This window comes from Candoia aspera, chromosome 6 (genome assembly GCF_035149785.1).
Source record: "Candoia aspera isolate rCanAsp1 chromosome 6, rCanAsp1.hap2, whole genome shotgun sequence".
Classification (NCBI taxonomy): domain Eukaryota; kingdom Metazoa; phylum Chordata; class Lepidosauria; order Squamata; family Boidae; genus Candoia; species Candoia aspera.
Window position 1 is genome coordinate 70,327,820 of NC_086158.1, and position 12,054 is coordinate 70,339,873.

General features: G+C 38.2%; 1 protein-coding gene across 2 annotated transcripts in view; it reads left to right on the forward strand.

Moving 5' to 3' along the window:
* The window catches only part of INPP5A (inositol polyphosphate-5-phosphatase A), a 299,141-nt gene that overhangs the window by 82,798 nt on the left and 204,289 nt on the right, over window positions 1-12,054 (forward strand). For both annotated transcript variants that reach the window (XM_063307365.1, XM_063307366.1), the window contains exon 3: window positions 8,826-8,926. In XM_063307365.1, coding sequence (XP_063163435.1) covers window positions 8,826-8,926 — 101 coding nt within the window. The remainder of the gene's footprint in view (window positions 1-8,825; window positions 8,927-12,054) is intronic.

Genomic DNA, 12,054 nt, shown 5'->3' on the forward strand with positions numbered 1-12,054 from the left:
CAGTTGGAAATAGAAAAATCCATACCAGCTGCTGTCATGTTCCCCGTTGCAAGGCATTTGTGCATCACAACGGGGAACATGCACATTAGGTAAGAGGAAGGGATAAGCGTAATCCCTTAATCACTCACATATCCCCCAAGCACCCATATCCAGAAGGGGATCACAAACATAATAGAAAAGCCCCTAGACCAGAATGGGCACCCATCAAGAGATAGGGGGAACGCCTTCCCATTTCTCCAGGGGATGCACTCACTTATCCCTCAAGCACCCATATCCATAGAGGAATCTCCAACACAAGGGGAGCGCCCCTCGGACCGGACTCAACACCCATCAGAGGATCGGGGGAACGCCATCCCATTTCCCCAGGGCACGCACCTGGTCCGGACGAAGGCAGGGAGACAAAGGAGATCGCTGGAATCGCCCATCAGCTGATGCATCACAGTCCCAAGCACCCATCCGGTCCTGGCTCGAGGGTGGAGAAGCACAACGTCCACCAACAAAGTATAAACAGGGCACCCTGTCAACACATAAGGATTCCCGTCTTTTTCTTTGCACGCACTCCGTTCTAATAAAGCCAGAAATCCTTAGACCCTCTAAGTGAGTCTGTGTTTTATTTAGAGCGTGGCTGCCCTGACAGCTGCTGTAAAAGATCCCTATTTCTGTTTCCAGGAGCCCAGCTCCAATAGCACAGACAGTTGGTTCAGTTGTTAGCCTAATTGTATATAAGATTAGAGATGTGCAGAGTGCAATATTAATTCTTGATTGCAATATGGAATCAAGACTAATTTTTGTTCCAAAAATTTACATTCCATAAGTAGAAGGTTCACAAAAATATGTCTTAAAAGTTGATAAAGTTGAATTCTTTGTAAAAGAAAACTAAAGACTTTTAGGAAAATAATGTATATATCTTCTGAGAAAATAATCAAAATTCTAGAAACAAAAGACTTAATAATCTTAAAGAGGCTGCCAGTATGTCAGGAGGAGCTGGCAAAGATTCAAGATAAGATCTGCAGGGGAAAAAAAGTTAGTTTTGAACTTTCCATGCATAAAGGATGAGCAGCCTCTAGTGGCTCTTAAGGATAAGCGTTTTAGGGAGTTATTTAATTTGAAAAAGGTTGAAATGAATGCAGCACATCATGTTCCATTAAGGTTGCAATCTTACTGTAGACTGAATCCAGCAGTGGTAGAGTTTCTTTGAAGGTCTACATGTAACAATATCTTGCAGCTCTACAGACAAGCAACCTCTCTGGAATATGCTGGAAAAAAAATAATGTTCTTTCTGGATCTGCTTTCCAAGATAGTAAAAAGCATGATAATTAAATCATGTTTAGTCATGAGACAGGGATAAAGACTTTTTTTCTCTACCCTGCAATTTTTTGGGTGATGGAATGAGAAATTATCATGCTACCAGTTAGGTAAAGGTAAAGGTTTCCCTTGACGTAAAGTCCAGTCATGTCCGACTCTAGGGGGCGGTGCTCATCTCCATTTCTAAGCCTTGGAGCCGGCGTTGTCCATAGGACACTTCCGGGTCATGTGGCCAGCATGACAACACGGAACGCCGTTACCTTCCCGCCGAAGTGGTACCTATTGATCTACTCACATTTGCATGTTTTCGAACTGCTAGGTGAGCAGGAGCTGGGACGAGCAACGGGAGCCCACCCCGCCGCGCGGTTTCGAACCGCCGACCTTCCGATCGACAGCTCAGCGGTTTAACCCGCAGCGCCACCGCGTCCCAGCTGCTACCAGTTACATATATGAAAATAATAAACATGTCCTGATGTTGGAATACAAAAGCAATCCTCACAGTCATCATGTAAATGTCATTTTTTTTCTTTTATATCTAGGTTTATAGTAGATCATGTCTTTTAAATTTAATTTTGAAGTTGGAAACATTTTCCGCTTGGCGGGATAGAGAAAGTAAGTCTGCAGTCTAGGTATGTCTCAAAGGAGTCCTTTCAGAAGTAGGGGTTTTCACACTTTTTTTCTTTCTGTTTTTCTTTTTCCTTTTCACCTTTTTTCTTTTAAGCGTTGATTTTTCTTTTCGTTAGACATTTTTTCCTTGAATAATTTTTCTTTTTCATAACTATGGATTTTCCTGTAGTCAGTGTTTTTTTTTAGTTTTAACTTTAGCTTTACTTTTATTTTTACTTTATTTATCTTTTTTATTATTTTTATTTTGTGATACATAAGAATTAGTTTCAATTTCTTTGACATAATTTTTCATTTTGTTTGGCCTTAACCTAGGATCGTGTTGGGCCTTCCCTATACAAAATTATAGTAGTTTAGTTTTTCTGTTTGGTTGGTTTTTGCATCATGGAATGTTAGAGGGCTGAGATGTGTATCCAAGAGGAGGCAGATTTTTTATAAGATGAGTACACTGACACTTGAAGTAGTTTTTCTGCAAGAAACCTCTATTGTTTTTGATGAAAAATATTTGCACGCAAAGAATTTGGATTGCCAAGATTTGTATTTGTGGCAACTCGAAATTGGATATAGGAGTTACTACATTAATTAAGATACTACATTAATTCTATAATTGAACAATACATTTTAGATCTTGAAAAGCATTATATAATTTTAGTTGAACACTGACAGTCAGATGGCTCTAATTGATTTTTATTGACCAAAGATAAATCAGATATTTTATATGGAGATTTTGCTAAACTTTCTGTTTACAGGTAGACTATATAATGATGACAGAGGATTTTAATCTAGTATGGGACTTAATTGCAACAAATTTCTAAGAAAAATCAGTCACAGAGCTGAAACATTCTTAATGCTTATACCAAGGATTTTATTTGGGCAACATATGGAGACAATTAAATATAATGTAGGAATAATATTTTTTTCCAATTCTTCATGGTACATGTTCTTGTTTGTATTATTTATTATCTTGATCCATAGATAATCTGGTAGAGAACCAAATTAGGGAACCAATGCTGTTGTGGGTCCCACCATCTGGAACAGCATCCTCCCCCCCCCCCCCAAGATACAGACAGCATCGTCTCTCTGGGGTTTCCAAAAAGCCCTTAAAACCTGGCTTTGGTCCCAGGTCTGGAGTTAATGTGTTGAGGGGGGGCAGGTGGCTGTTGTGGTTTGTTATAATGATTGTTTTTAGCCTGGTATGTCTTGTTTCATTTTGTTTTTGTTTTTAGTTGTTTTACTTTAGTATTACGTTTTGTAAGGCGCACAGATTTCCCTATAGTTCAATTGAGGAGATATCTGTTGTACAGAATGATTTTTAAAAAAAATACATTCTTCCAAGGATTTCTCAAGCTCATTCAGAGGGTTAAGTCACACCTTTAACACTGCAGGAAATACTTGACTCAATTGAATTTATGAAATTCAGAAAGGCTCAGAGTTCCTGTAGAATATTATGAAAATATGAAGAAAACTTGGCACCTATATTGTTTGAGTTATATAATTAATCTTTTGAAAAAAGGACCCTTTTCTTCTCATTTTATGAGACCCACCTAATAATTGAACCAGCGTGGATAGTGGTTAAGGTGCTATCTTTCCTTAGACATGGAAGCCAACTGGGTGACGTTGGGCTGCTCAGTCTCTCTCAGCTCTAGGCTGGGAAGTTGAAAAGCCTCTATCCACCAACCCACTCTGCACCATTGTGACAGATTATGGTCCATATCCTTCAGTTAAGAAGCTTTCATTCTGCCTTGGATTGATTTGGGATCAATGTAATAATATGTTATTTTGAAACCGGGTAAGGACTCTACAAATGGTGTGAGTTATCATCTGATATTGATATTAAAAATGGATGCAAACATTTTGATTGCAACTTCAGTATGCATGTTGAAATAGTTATCGTCATCATCAGTACATCCTCACAGTCTGATTTTATGAAAAGACGCCAAGCTTCTGATACATTAGATGATGGTACATAGTCTACCAATTTAATCTGATATGCTAGAATCAGCAGTTATGGATTTGTTGGATGTTGAAAAAGCTTTTGATATGGCACACAATTGATTTTTGGGACATATTATTGGAAAAAATGGATTTCCTTTCGTCTTTATTTCTTGGATTAAAATTTACTGTTTTAATCCTTCTGCTTGAGTTGTTACAAATGGGATTATTCCCATACCAACCCAAATTCTGACCAGAAAAAGCAAAGGGTACATTTTCAGAATACAGTTTAATATGTTTATCCAACGGTTCCCTTCCTATTGCCAGTAATAACAAGATTTAAGTAGATGCTCTTCTAGAAAGCTTGGAAGTGAATTAACAGTATCAAATGAATTCCAACCAAGATAGGGGTAACCCTGCCTTCATTCTTAAGCTTGTGGCAAAAGTGCCCTGATGGAAGTTTCAAACTTGTTGAGCCAATGGACATGTTGTAGCAGTCTCATACCATACTGTTCCTCTCTCCATACACATACTCAAGCCTTATACAGTATTGATGCTGTGTTCTTGGATCTAAATGTTAGTTTTAAACTTCTAATTTTAATTTAGTGGAAGAGGTTTATTCCTAGTCAACTCATGCCATTATTTAATTTATTTATTGCAGTATTTGCCTTATTTATTGCATTATGTATTACTCTTTTACACCATTCATCCTGCAAACAGCTCAAGGTGAATGGGAGAGCTTATTTTCCTGTAGTTTATCCTTGCGGTATCCTTGTTAGGCTGAGAAGCAGTTGAGTTAGCTGAGATGATTTGTTCTTATATAGGCTTCATTTTGTCACCTATCCTGGCAGAGTGTCTTCTGGACATACAAAGACACAAGCACAACGGGCATGCCTAGAAGGCCCAGGAAACAGCTGCACCAAGCCTTAAAGCAGCTGCTCTACTCCATAGTTCCATGGAGCCAATCCAGAGAATGATCAACACAGGCCTATTCTCATATGTTATAAAAATACTTGAACAATAGATAGAAACCAAAATGTTCATTCTGATATAAATTGAAACATGTCTATTGCTGCAACCAGTAGTTTATGCCTTCCATTTATAACTTAGGGTATGCAACCAAGCTGATTTTAGTGGCCAGCACTTTTATTAGTTTGCAGAAGACTGGATGTAGTGCTTTCATTTCTCATTATCTCTTGGCAGAAGAAGGAGCAGATCTGTGCTTGTAGAAGAGTGAAAAATGCAAAATGGCATATAAGAACATTCTATATTTCAAAAGCAGTTCACATTATAAATCTTTTTTAAATAACTGGTCTTTTAATTTTCTCCAAATGTAAATTTAATTATAGTTTATTTCTTGGTCATACGATTTGCCAGAAAAAGTCCTATAAGGAACTTTCCATATAATTGAGAGGTAGCCCGTAGATGCTTGTGCTTAGAATGTTGGTTTCTTTGGATATTTTTGTTTATAAAATGTTTTGCAGTATATACTGAAATGCAGAGGATTCACCATTTTATTCTTGACAGAGAACAAAACAAAGGGAATTTTAAAAGTTCATTCAGGTGACATGTTATTGTGGAAGAATTGAGGATAATACATAACCACAGAGGGAAAAAGTCAAATCTGAACCTAACGCTCACCTGTTTAAGTTATCTAATTTATGTTATAGACCACCCAACTCCTGAACGACTCTGGGTGGCTTACAGCTGAAGTCCAAGAAATGCAGCCAAACAGAACAGCAAAGTCCAAAAAGTCCAAAACAAGTCAGATCAAAATAAAACAAAGCAAAACAAGGAGTCTCCATAGTCGCCCTGTCCCCAAGGCATGGGAGGACAACCAGGTCTTCAGCATTTCCTGAACGAAACACATTTATGGGGGGGGGATCATTCCAGAGGGCTGGAATTGCAACAGAGTAGGTGTGCTTCCTGGGTCTGCAAGATGACATTCTTTAATTGATGGGACCTGTACTGCACCCACTCTGCTGGACTGAACTGGATGCGCAGAGACAACAGATGATAAGTGATCAGATAGCTGGGCCCTATGCCATGATGGGCTTTAAAGGTAATAGCCAGCACCTTGAATTGCACCAGAAGCCAACTGGGAACCAGCTGAGGTCATGAAGCATCAGAGCCACACATGCATAATGTGGTGCCCCCATCACTGCCTGCGCTGCTGCATTCTGGACCAGCTGTAGTTTCCAGATGAACTTCAAGGAAGCCCCATGCAGAGCACATCACAGTAATCCAGTTGTGAGGTGACTGGGGCATAAATACTGTGATACTTCTGTTTTCTAGAACTACTGTTAAAGCTCCACCCTTTCCAGTATTACATACTGGGCCAAATGAGATGCAACATCACTCATGTGGTTAGCAGTTGCAAGGCTTTTTATAGTAAATTAAAGGCTGATCCAGTTTGTGGCTCTGCTATTTTGGCTTTCAAAATGGGAAGAATTCCATTTTGTCCCACTTCATTCTTCATTGTGACAGATAATTTTATGTGGCCAGAACCAGTAATCTTACTCTTTCTTTTCCCTCTTCAGGTGGTAGTAGAAGAGCCAAGATGTTCTCAGCTATATAATTTTGCCTTGTATATTTCCTAGTTTTCTTTTAAATTTATATTTGGAGTGAACACACTTAGCGTTCTATTTGCTTGCCTCTCTGTCTCCATCTTACTCTGAACTCCTACTTTGACTTAATTCTTAACCTTTTGTGCACCTCAAGTAGTTTCTGGAGTAACTTGTAAGATCAAACAGTATGTGTGCATTTGTGTGTGTGTGTACACAATCTGTTTGACTGCTTATATCTATACCTGTTTTATTTTGGCCATTTATTGAATTATTTTAAATATACATAAGGAGAATTGCCTTTTTATAAACCTTGTTATAACGTATTAGTTTATTTTGTTATTTAACCTCTTTATCACTGAGTTCCACATTCATGCTCGTTTACAGCAAAACAATAAAACATCCATGGTACAGGATTCAAACAAATACAGCATTAGCACATCTACAGTAGATTTAAAAATAAAATATTTAAAACAAGTTTATTAGAACAGCAGGTGGAGGCTGCAGCTGGGGGGGGGCAGCTTTGCTGGTGTACCTACATGGGCTAGGACGACCTTGTTACAGTGATCCATGCTGTTGTTGCCACTTCTTTGGCCTGCTGCAACATGTTCTACATGGACTGTCTTTAACTACCACTCAGATGCTGCAGTTGGTTCAGAATGCAGCAATGTATGTATTAACTGATGTTAAAAGGTGGGAGCACATTACACGAATGTTGCAGGCCTACAACTAGTGGCCTTCCAGGTGCAATTTAAAATACTAGTGCTATAAACCCTGACATGGCTTGACACCAAGTTTTCTGCAGGATGACATTCTCCCATTGGAATTGGGCCAGCCAGTACAATCTACTCTTTAGCAGGGTGAGGGAGACCTGGTGGCCCTCTTTTTGGTGGCAGCACCAACCCTTTGGACAGCTTCTCAGTAGACGTCCAGTTGGCTCCCATGCTGACAACCTTCTGAAAGCAACTTACAACAAAGCTATTCCAGAGGGTATTTGGGATGCAATTCCATCTTAGCTGCACTGCGGTTAATGTTTGGCTTTGTTAATTCTATTCTGTGTTTCTTAATTGGGTTGTGGACCTTTTATTTGTGTATTTTTAATTGTGTACTCTACATTATATATTTTATCTTTTAAACCCCTGAGAGCCCTTAGGGATTGCCACTATCTATAAATGTGGTTAATTGACAAATAAATAATATTTAGCCTCCCCATGATATTTTCCAATAATCCTGGGAATGGACTGGCTCTACGCACACAATCCACAATCCACATACTCACTGGGCCCAGGGTGACTTCACATTTGATTCTCCAGTAGGCAGAGCTCAGTCTGTGTGGCCTGATGCCCCTCATCCCTCATCATTTTTGTGACTCTACTGTCAGTTTTATTCCCAGACACAGATTTCCACAAAATGCCAGAAAGAGTCCAATTAACAGGTCACTGGCACTTTACAGCAGTAACCTGTCAGACAGCTTTAAACCTGAAAAGGTGGGATCTAAGCCCCTATCTATCCTTGTCCAGTCCCACTTCACCACGCTTTAGGGAGAGTGATTGGTGATTGTTTTTACCACCAGCAGGGATATTCAGTGGGAGGGAAAACAAAGCCAGGGAATCCAAGGAACACTGCTGTGCTATCTTCAAGCTGTAAAGCATCACTTGGAAGCCTCATTAGTCTGGCAGAAGAACACTGAGCTGCTAGGACAGCATCACTTCAGCGGGCATAGGTTTCTGGGACTCAGCAACAGGAAAAAGATACATTAATGTGGCCCCAAGGAAGAGTTCATTGTCAATTTCATAATATGCATAAGAATAAAAGCTGTTCATCTATTTGCCTATTTCACCACCTTACATCTTAGTTTGGTTTATGTGTATGAAAGCTGAATCTTCACTTTTTAAAGTTCTCCATCCTAATTTAATAGTATTTGGATTAGATGAGAAGAAAAGTTATACTAGTTTCCCAGGTATGTAAAGTGCAGGTATTCCAGTTAACTATCCCATAAAACATTGAGTGATTTCATCTCATTTGCTTTGCATATGTGTCATGTTTAACTAAGACAGTATCATGCAAATCAGCAGTAGATGTGATTTATTTACCCATAAATCTGTACCCAAGGATTGATGGCTATTTTCCATGTCTCTCTCTCTCTCTCTCTCTTTCCTTTTTTTAAAAAGCTTCACAGAAATGGTATCTCTATAGGAACAATGTTAGCTCTGAAACCTTATAATCTCAAAATCCTTAACATAGTGTTCAGAAAAGCATGTAAGTGATAATTTTTTTTTTCTGAAATGAGTCATTACAGTGATTATTGAACATTGATTAGTTGAACATTGATTTTTAGCAGGCTTCCTCTAATGTCATTTTGGGATGGTGGCTATACTCATACTTGATTTTATTTTGCAGGTTGTACATGCACATAAACCACACTTCATGGCATTACACTGTCAAGAGTTTGGAGGGAAAAACTATGAAGCATCTATGTCTCACGTGGACAAGTTTGTTAAGTAAGTAACAAGAAAGACAGATCAAAGCCAGATTATTACTTTTGCTTATGTCAACTTCGATTATTTTTGAGAAGAAAAGAAATGCAAACTGTTTGATACCTTCTTCAAATTATTACTCCATTCACCTCTAGATTAAGTGTGTTATTTTATAATCCAATACTACTTTTAGAAAGAGCATTGTTTGCACTAATTGTTTGAACTTGGCTTGCTATCACTTTAACTGTTTTGGAAAATATGATTCATAGGAAGCTGCTTTATACCAAATCAGTGTTTGTTTATCTAGCTCTGGGAGGAAACCATAGACCCTTGCACCATAGATCCCTCCCTCAATGCTTTCCAGGCCCTGCTTTGCTCTATTTTTTTGATATGTTAAAATATTATCTTAGTTCTTAAACAAAATTAAAAAGGAACAAGCATAGAACAAAGACCAGCCTCTATGCTATTATTTCCAGGAATGCCCTTGGACTCTATATAGGCCCCATAGATCTTCTTTGCAGCTCAGTTTCTTGCAGGTAAACATACAAACCTGGTGGGGGGAAAAAGCTCCACAAGGTAAATTAGCAGTTGATCATTAATATCCTGTGGCACGATGCGGGTGGCAAGGAGCCATCTCACAAGTTTGCTTTCTGGTAAACTAGTGCTTTGAAAGTTGCCATGTCCATCTGGACAGCTACTTTGTGAATGGTGAGTGGTCCCAGTGCCATTCCGGCAACACGCTCTCCAAAGGGCAATTAAGGGGCGTCTCTCATCTAGCTTTTATTCATGGCAGCCTTGCAGCTTTCTGTCCTGTCCCCTTAGAGTCTGGAATTTGTCCTGAGCCTCATTATATGCAAAGTTATGACCACTCCTTGAGAAAAAGGAAGATTTTTTTTCCATCAGACAAAGTAACATGTATTAACTGTGGAATAAGGAAGGAAACAGGTCAAATATAGCAAGCATTACTTCCCCTTGCTGAAACCTATGCCAGGGCAATCCGATAGTTTTATTTTGCTTTCCTTTTATCAGATAACAAGCTTAACACTACATACTGTATAATGTAGCTGAATTTCTGTTGCAGCTATTAAAACACGCAAACAAATTATCTCAGAAATAGGTTTGGGAAAATGAAGAATAAATACTATATACAGAGTGAATTATTTTATGTGCTATGCCATTAGAATGTTACATTTTGTTTTAAATTGATTTTTTTTTCTTTTATCATTATGCTATATTATTGTTGTGTAATTTTGTTGTTCAGTTCTCTCCATGGTTCTGATCATTGATCAAATACATTATTTGAACTTGAACTAGCAAGCATTACCATCTCTATTGAATATGGTTGGAATGAAACAAGATCTCAAAACTACCAACTAACCAGGAGGTTTCCACTTCACGTAAGCAATTCAGTATGCAGTCACCGTCAGTGGTAGTTTAGCAATAATGAATTTTTTTAAAGGCAGTTCTGGAAAGTAAATCTCTACAGTAGCCTTGTTCATACTGGTGCTTTAACACTTAATATGGGGCTGATCTACACTCTGCATTAATCTTTCAGATCAACATTGGGCTTTCCAGACAAAAATTCAATAGTTGCAACAGACGTAATGAATTTCTGCCTACCACATCCTAAAACTAAAATTGCTCCCCTCCTAGCAGTGAGTGTAATGAATGTCTACAGATGCAGCCAATTAATTTTTGCATGATACTTCCATAAAAGATAAACTGACAATACTTATTGGCTTTGAAAATGTCCGCAGCATTGTAAGTTGTTTGTTTTTTTAAGAAAACTAAGAAGTTGTCCACAGAAGTTTGAAGCTGGAAAGCTCTACTATTCATTATGGCCAGAGTTGACCGTAAAAGATGCGTGCTTACTGTTGGAAGATGCTTGAACTCAAGCTTTAGTCATTCATCCTACATGTAAAATTTCCATCTTAGGAATTTATGTGAGCCATAGTTCTTTTGCTAACAATTTAAAAGATTCATCTGAACAGCTGTTTTACTACTGGCTTTTTTTAAAAATCTATCTATCTCATTTATATATTTTGGTACTGTGGAAAGACAGACTGCCTGAGCACATTATAAGCACCTGTGCTCCTTCCTTCCCTTCACTTCTTGGCCCACCCCCATCTTCAGGACCACCCAGCTGCCAATCAAGCACTGTTAGGCTGGAGGGAAGACAAGATGGCTACCTGGGAACTCTGTAGCCATAGGCCTTGTGAAGAATAGGCTGAATAAACAGAGCCAAACCCCAGGAGTCAAGTAGAGAGGCAAATTAAAAGACAGGCAGCCCGGATGAGAAAGAGGCAACTAGAAAGAAGACAACAGCTGAGAAAACTGGGGAGGGAGAGGCATTTATTTCCTTCCCTTAGAACTGGTATGAGATAAAAGTTCGAGCCATCTCCCTCAGATGGAGCAAAGATTCGGAAGAGGAGAAGCCGAGCCAGGAACAAATAAGCAGAAAAGATGAAGAAAAAGTAAAGACTTTGACAGAACAGAAATAAAAAACATTGCCTAAAAAATATAAAAGATTGAACTCTGTAGAGAAAGGAGTATAACTCTGTAGAGAGTGGCAATAGAGATATACAGGGATTAAGACAAGAGTGTAGAGGTCATCAATGATATGTATATATTAGAAATATATAGTGATGTGTAAAAGTTTGTGAACCCTTTTGAATTTTTGATATTTCTGCATATATATGACCTAAAACGTGATCTGTTTTCCCCATAAGTCCTAACACTAGATAAAGAGAACCCAATTAAACAAATGAGTCAAAAGCATTATACTTGTTCCTTGATTTATTGAGGAAAATAATCCAAAGGGCTTTGTGGAAGACAGATCATGTTTTAAATCTTATTTATGCAGAAATACTGAAAATTCAAAAGGGTTCATAAAGCACCACTGTAGAAGAGAAAAATAGGAGAACATAGCGAACTTTGACTTTAAAGAAAATAGTGTAGATAAAGAGCATATAGAAAGTAGACAGTAAAAACAAAATAGTTTTATTTTTAAGTTTAAATTCTGCACTAGTTGAAAGCATTTATTATTTACAATTCCTTTAAAAAAAAAAATTGTATGCTTTCATTTTGTAAAATAAAAGTCTCCTTCCCCAGCCACTAAAGTGACATACAAAAATGCAATCAATTTTCCAGGT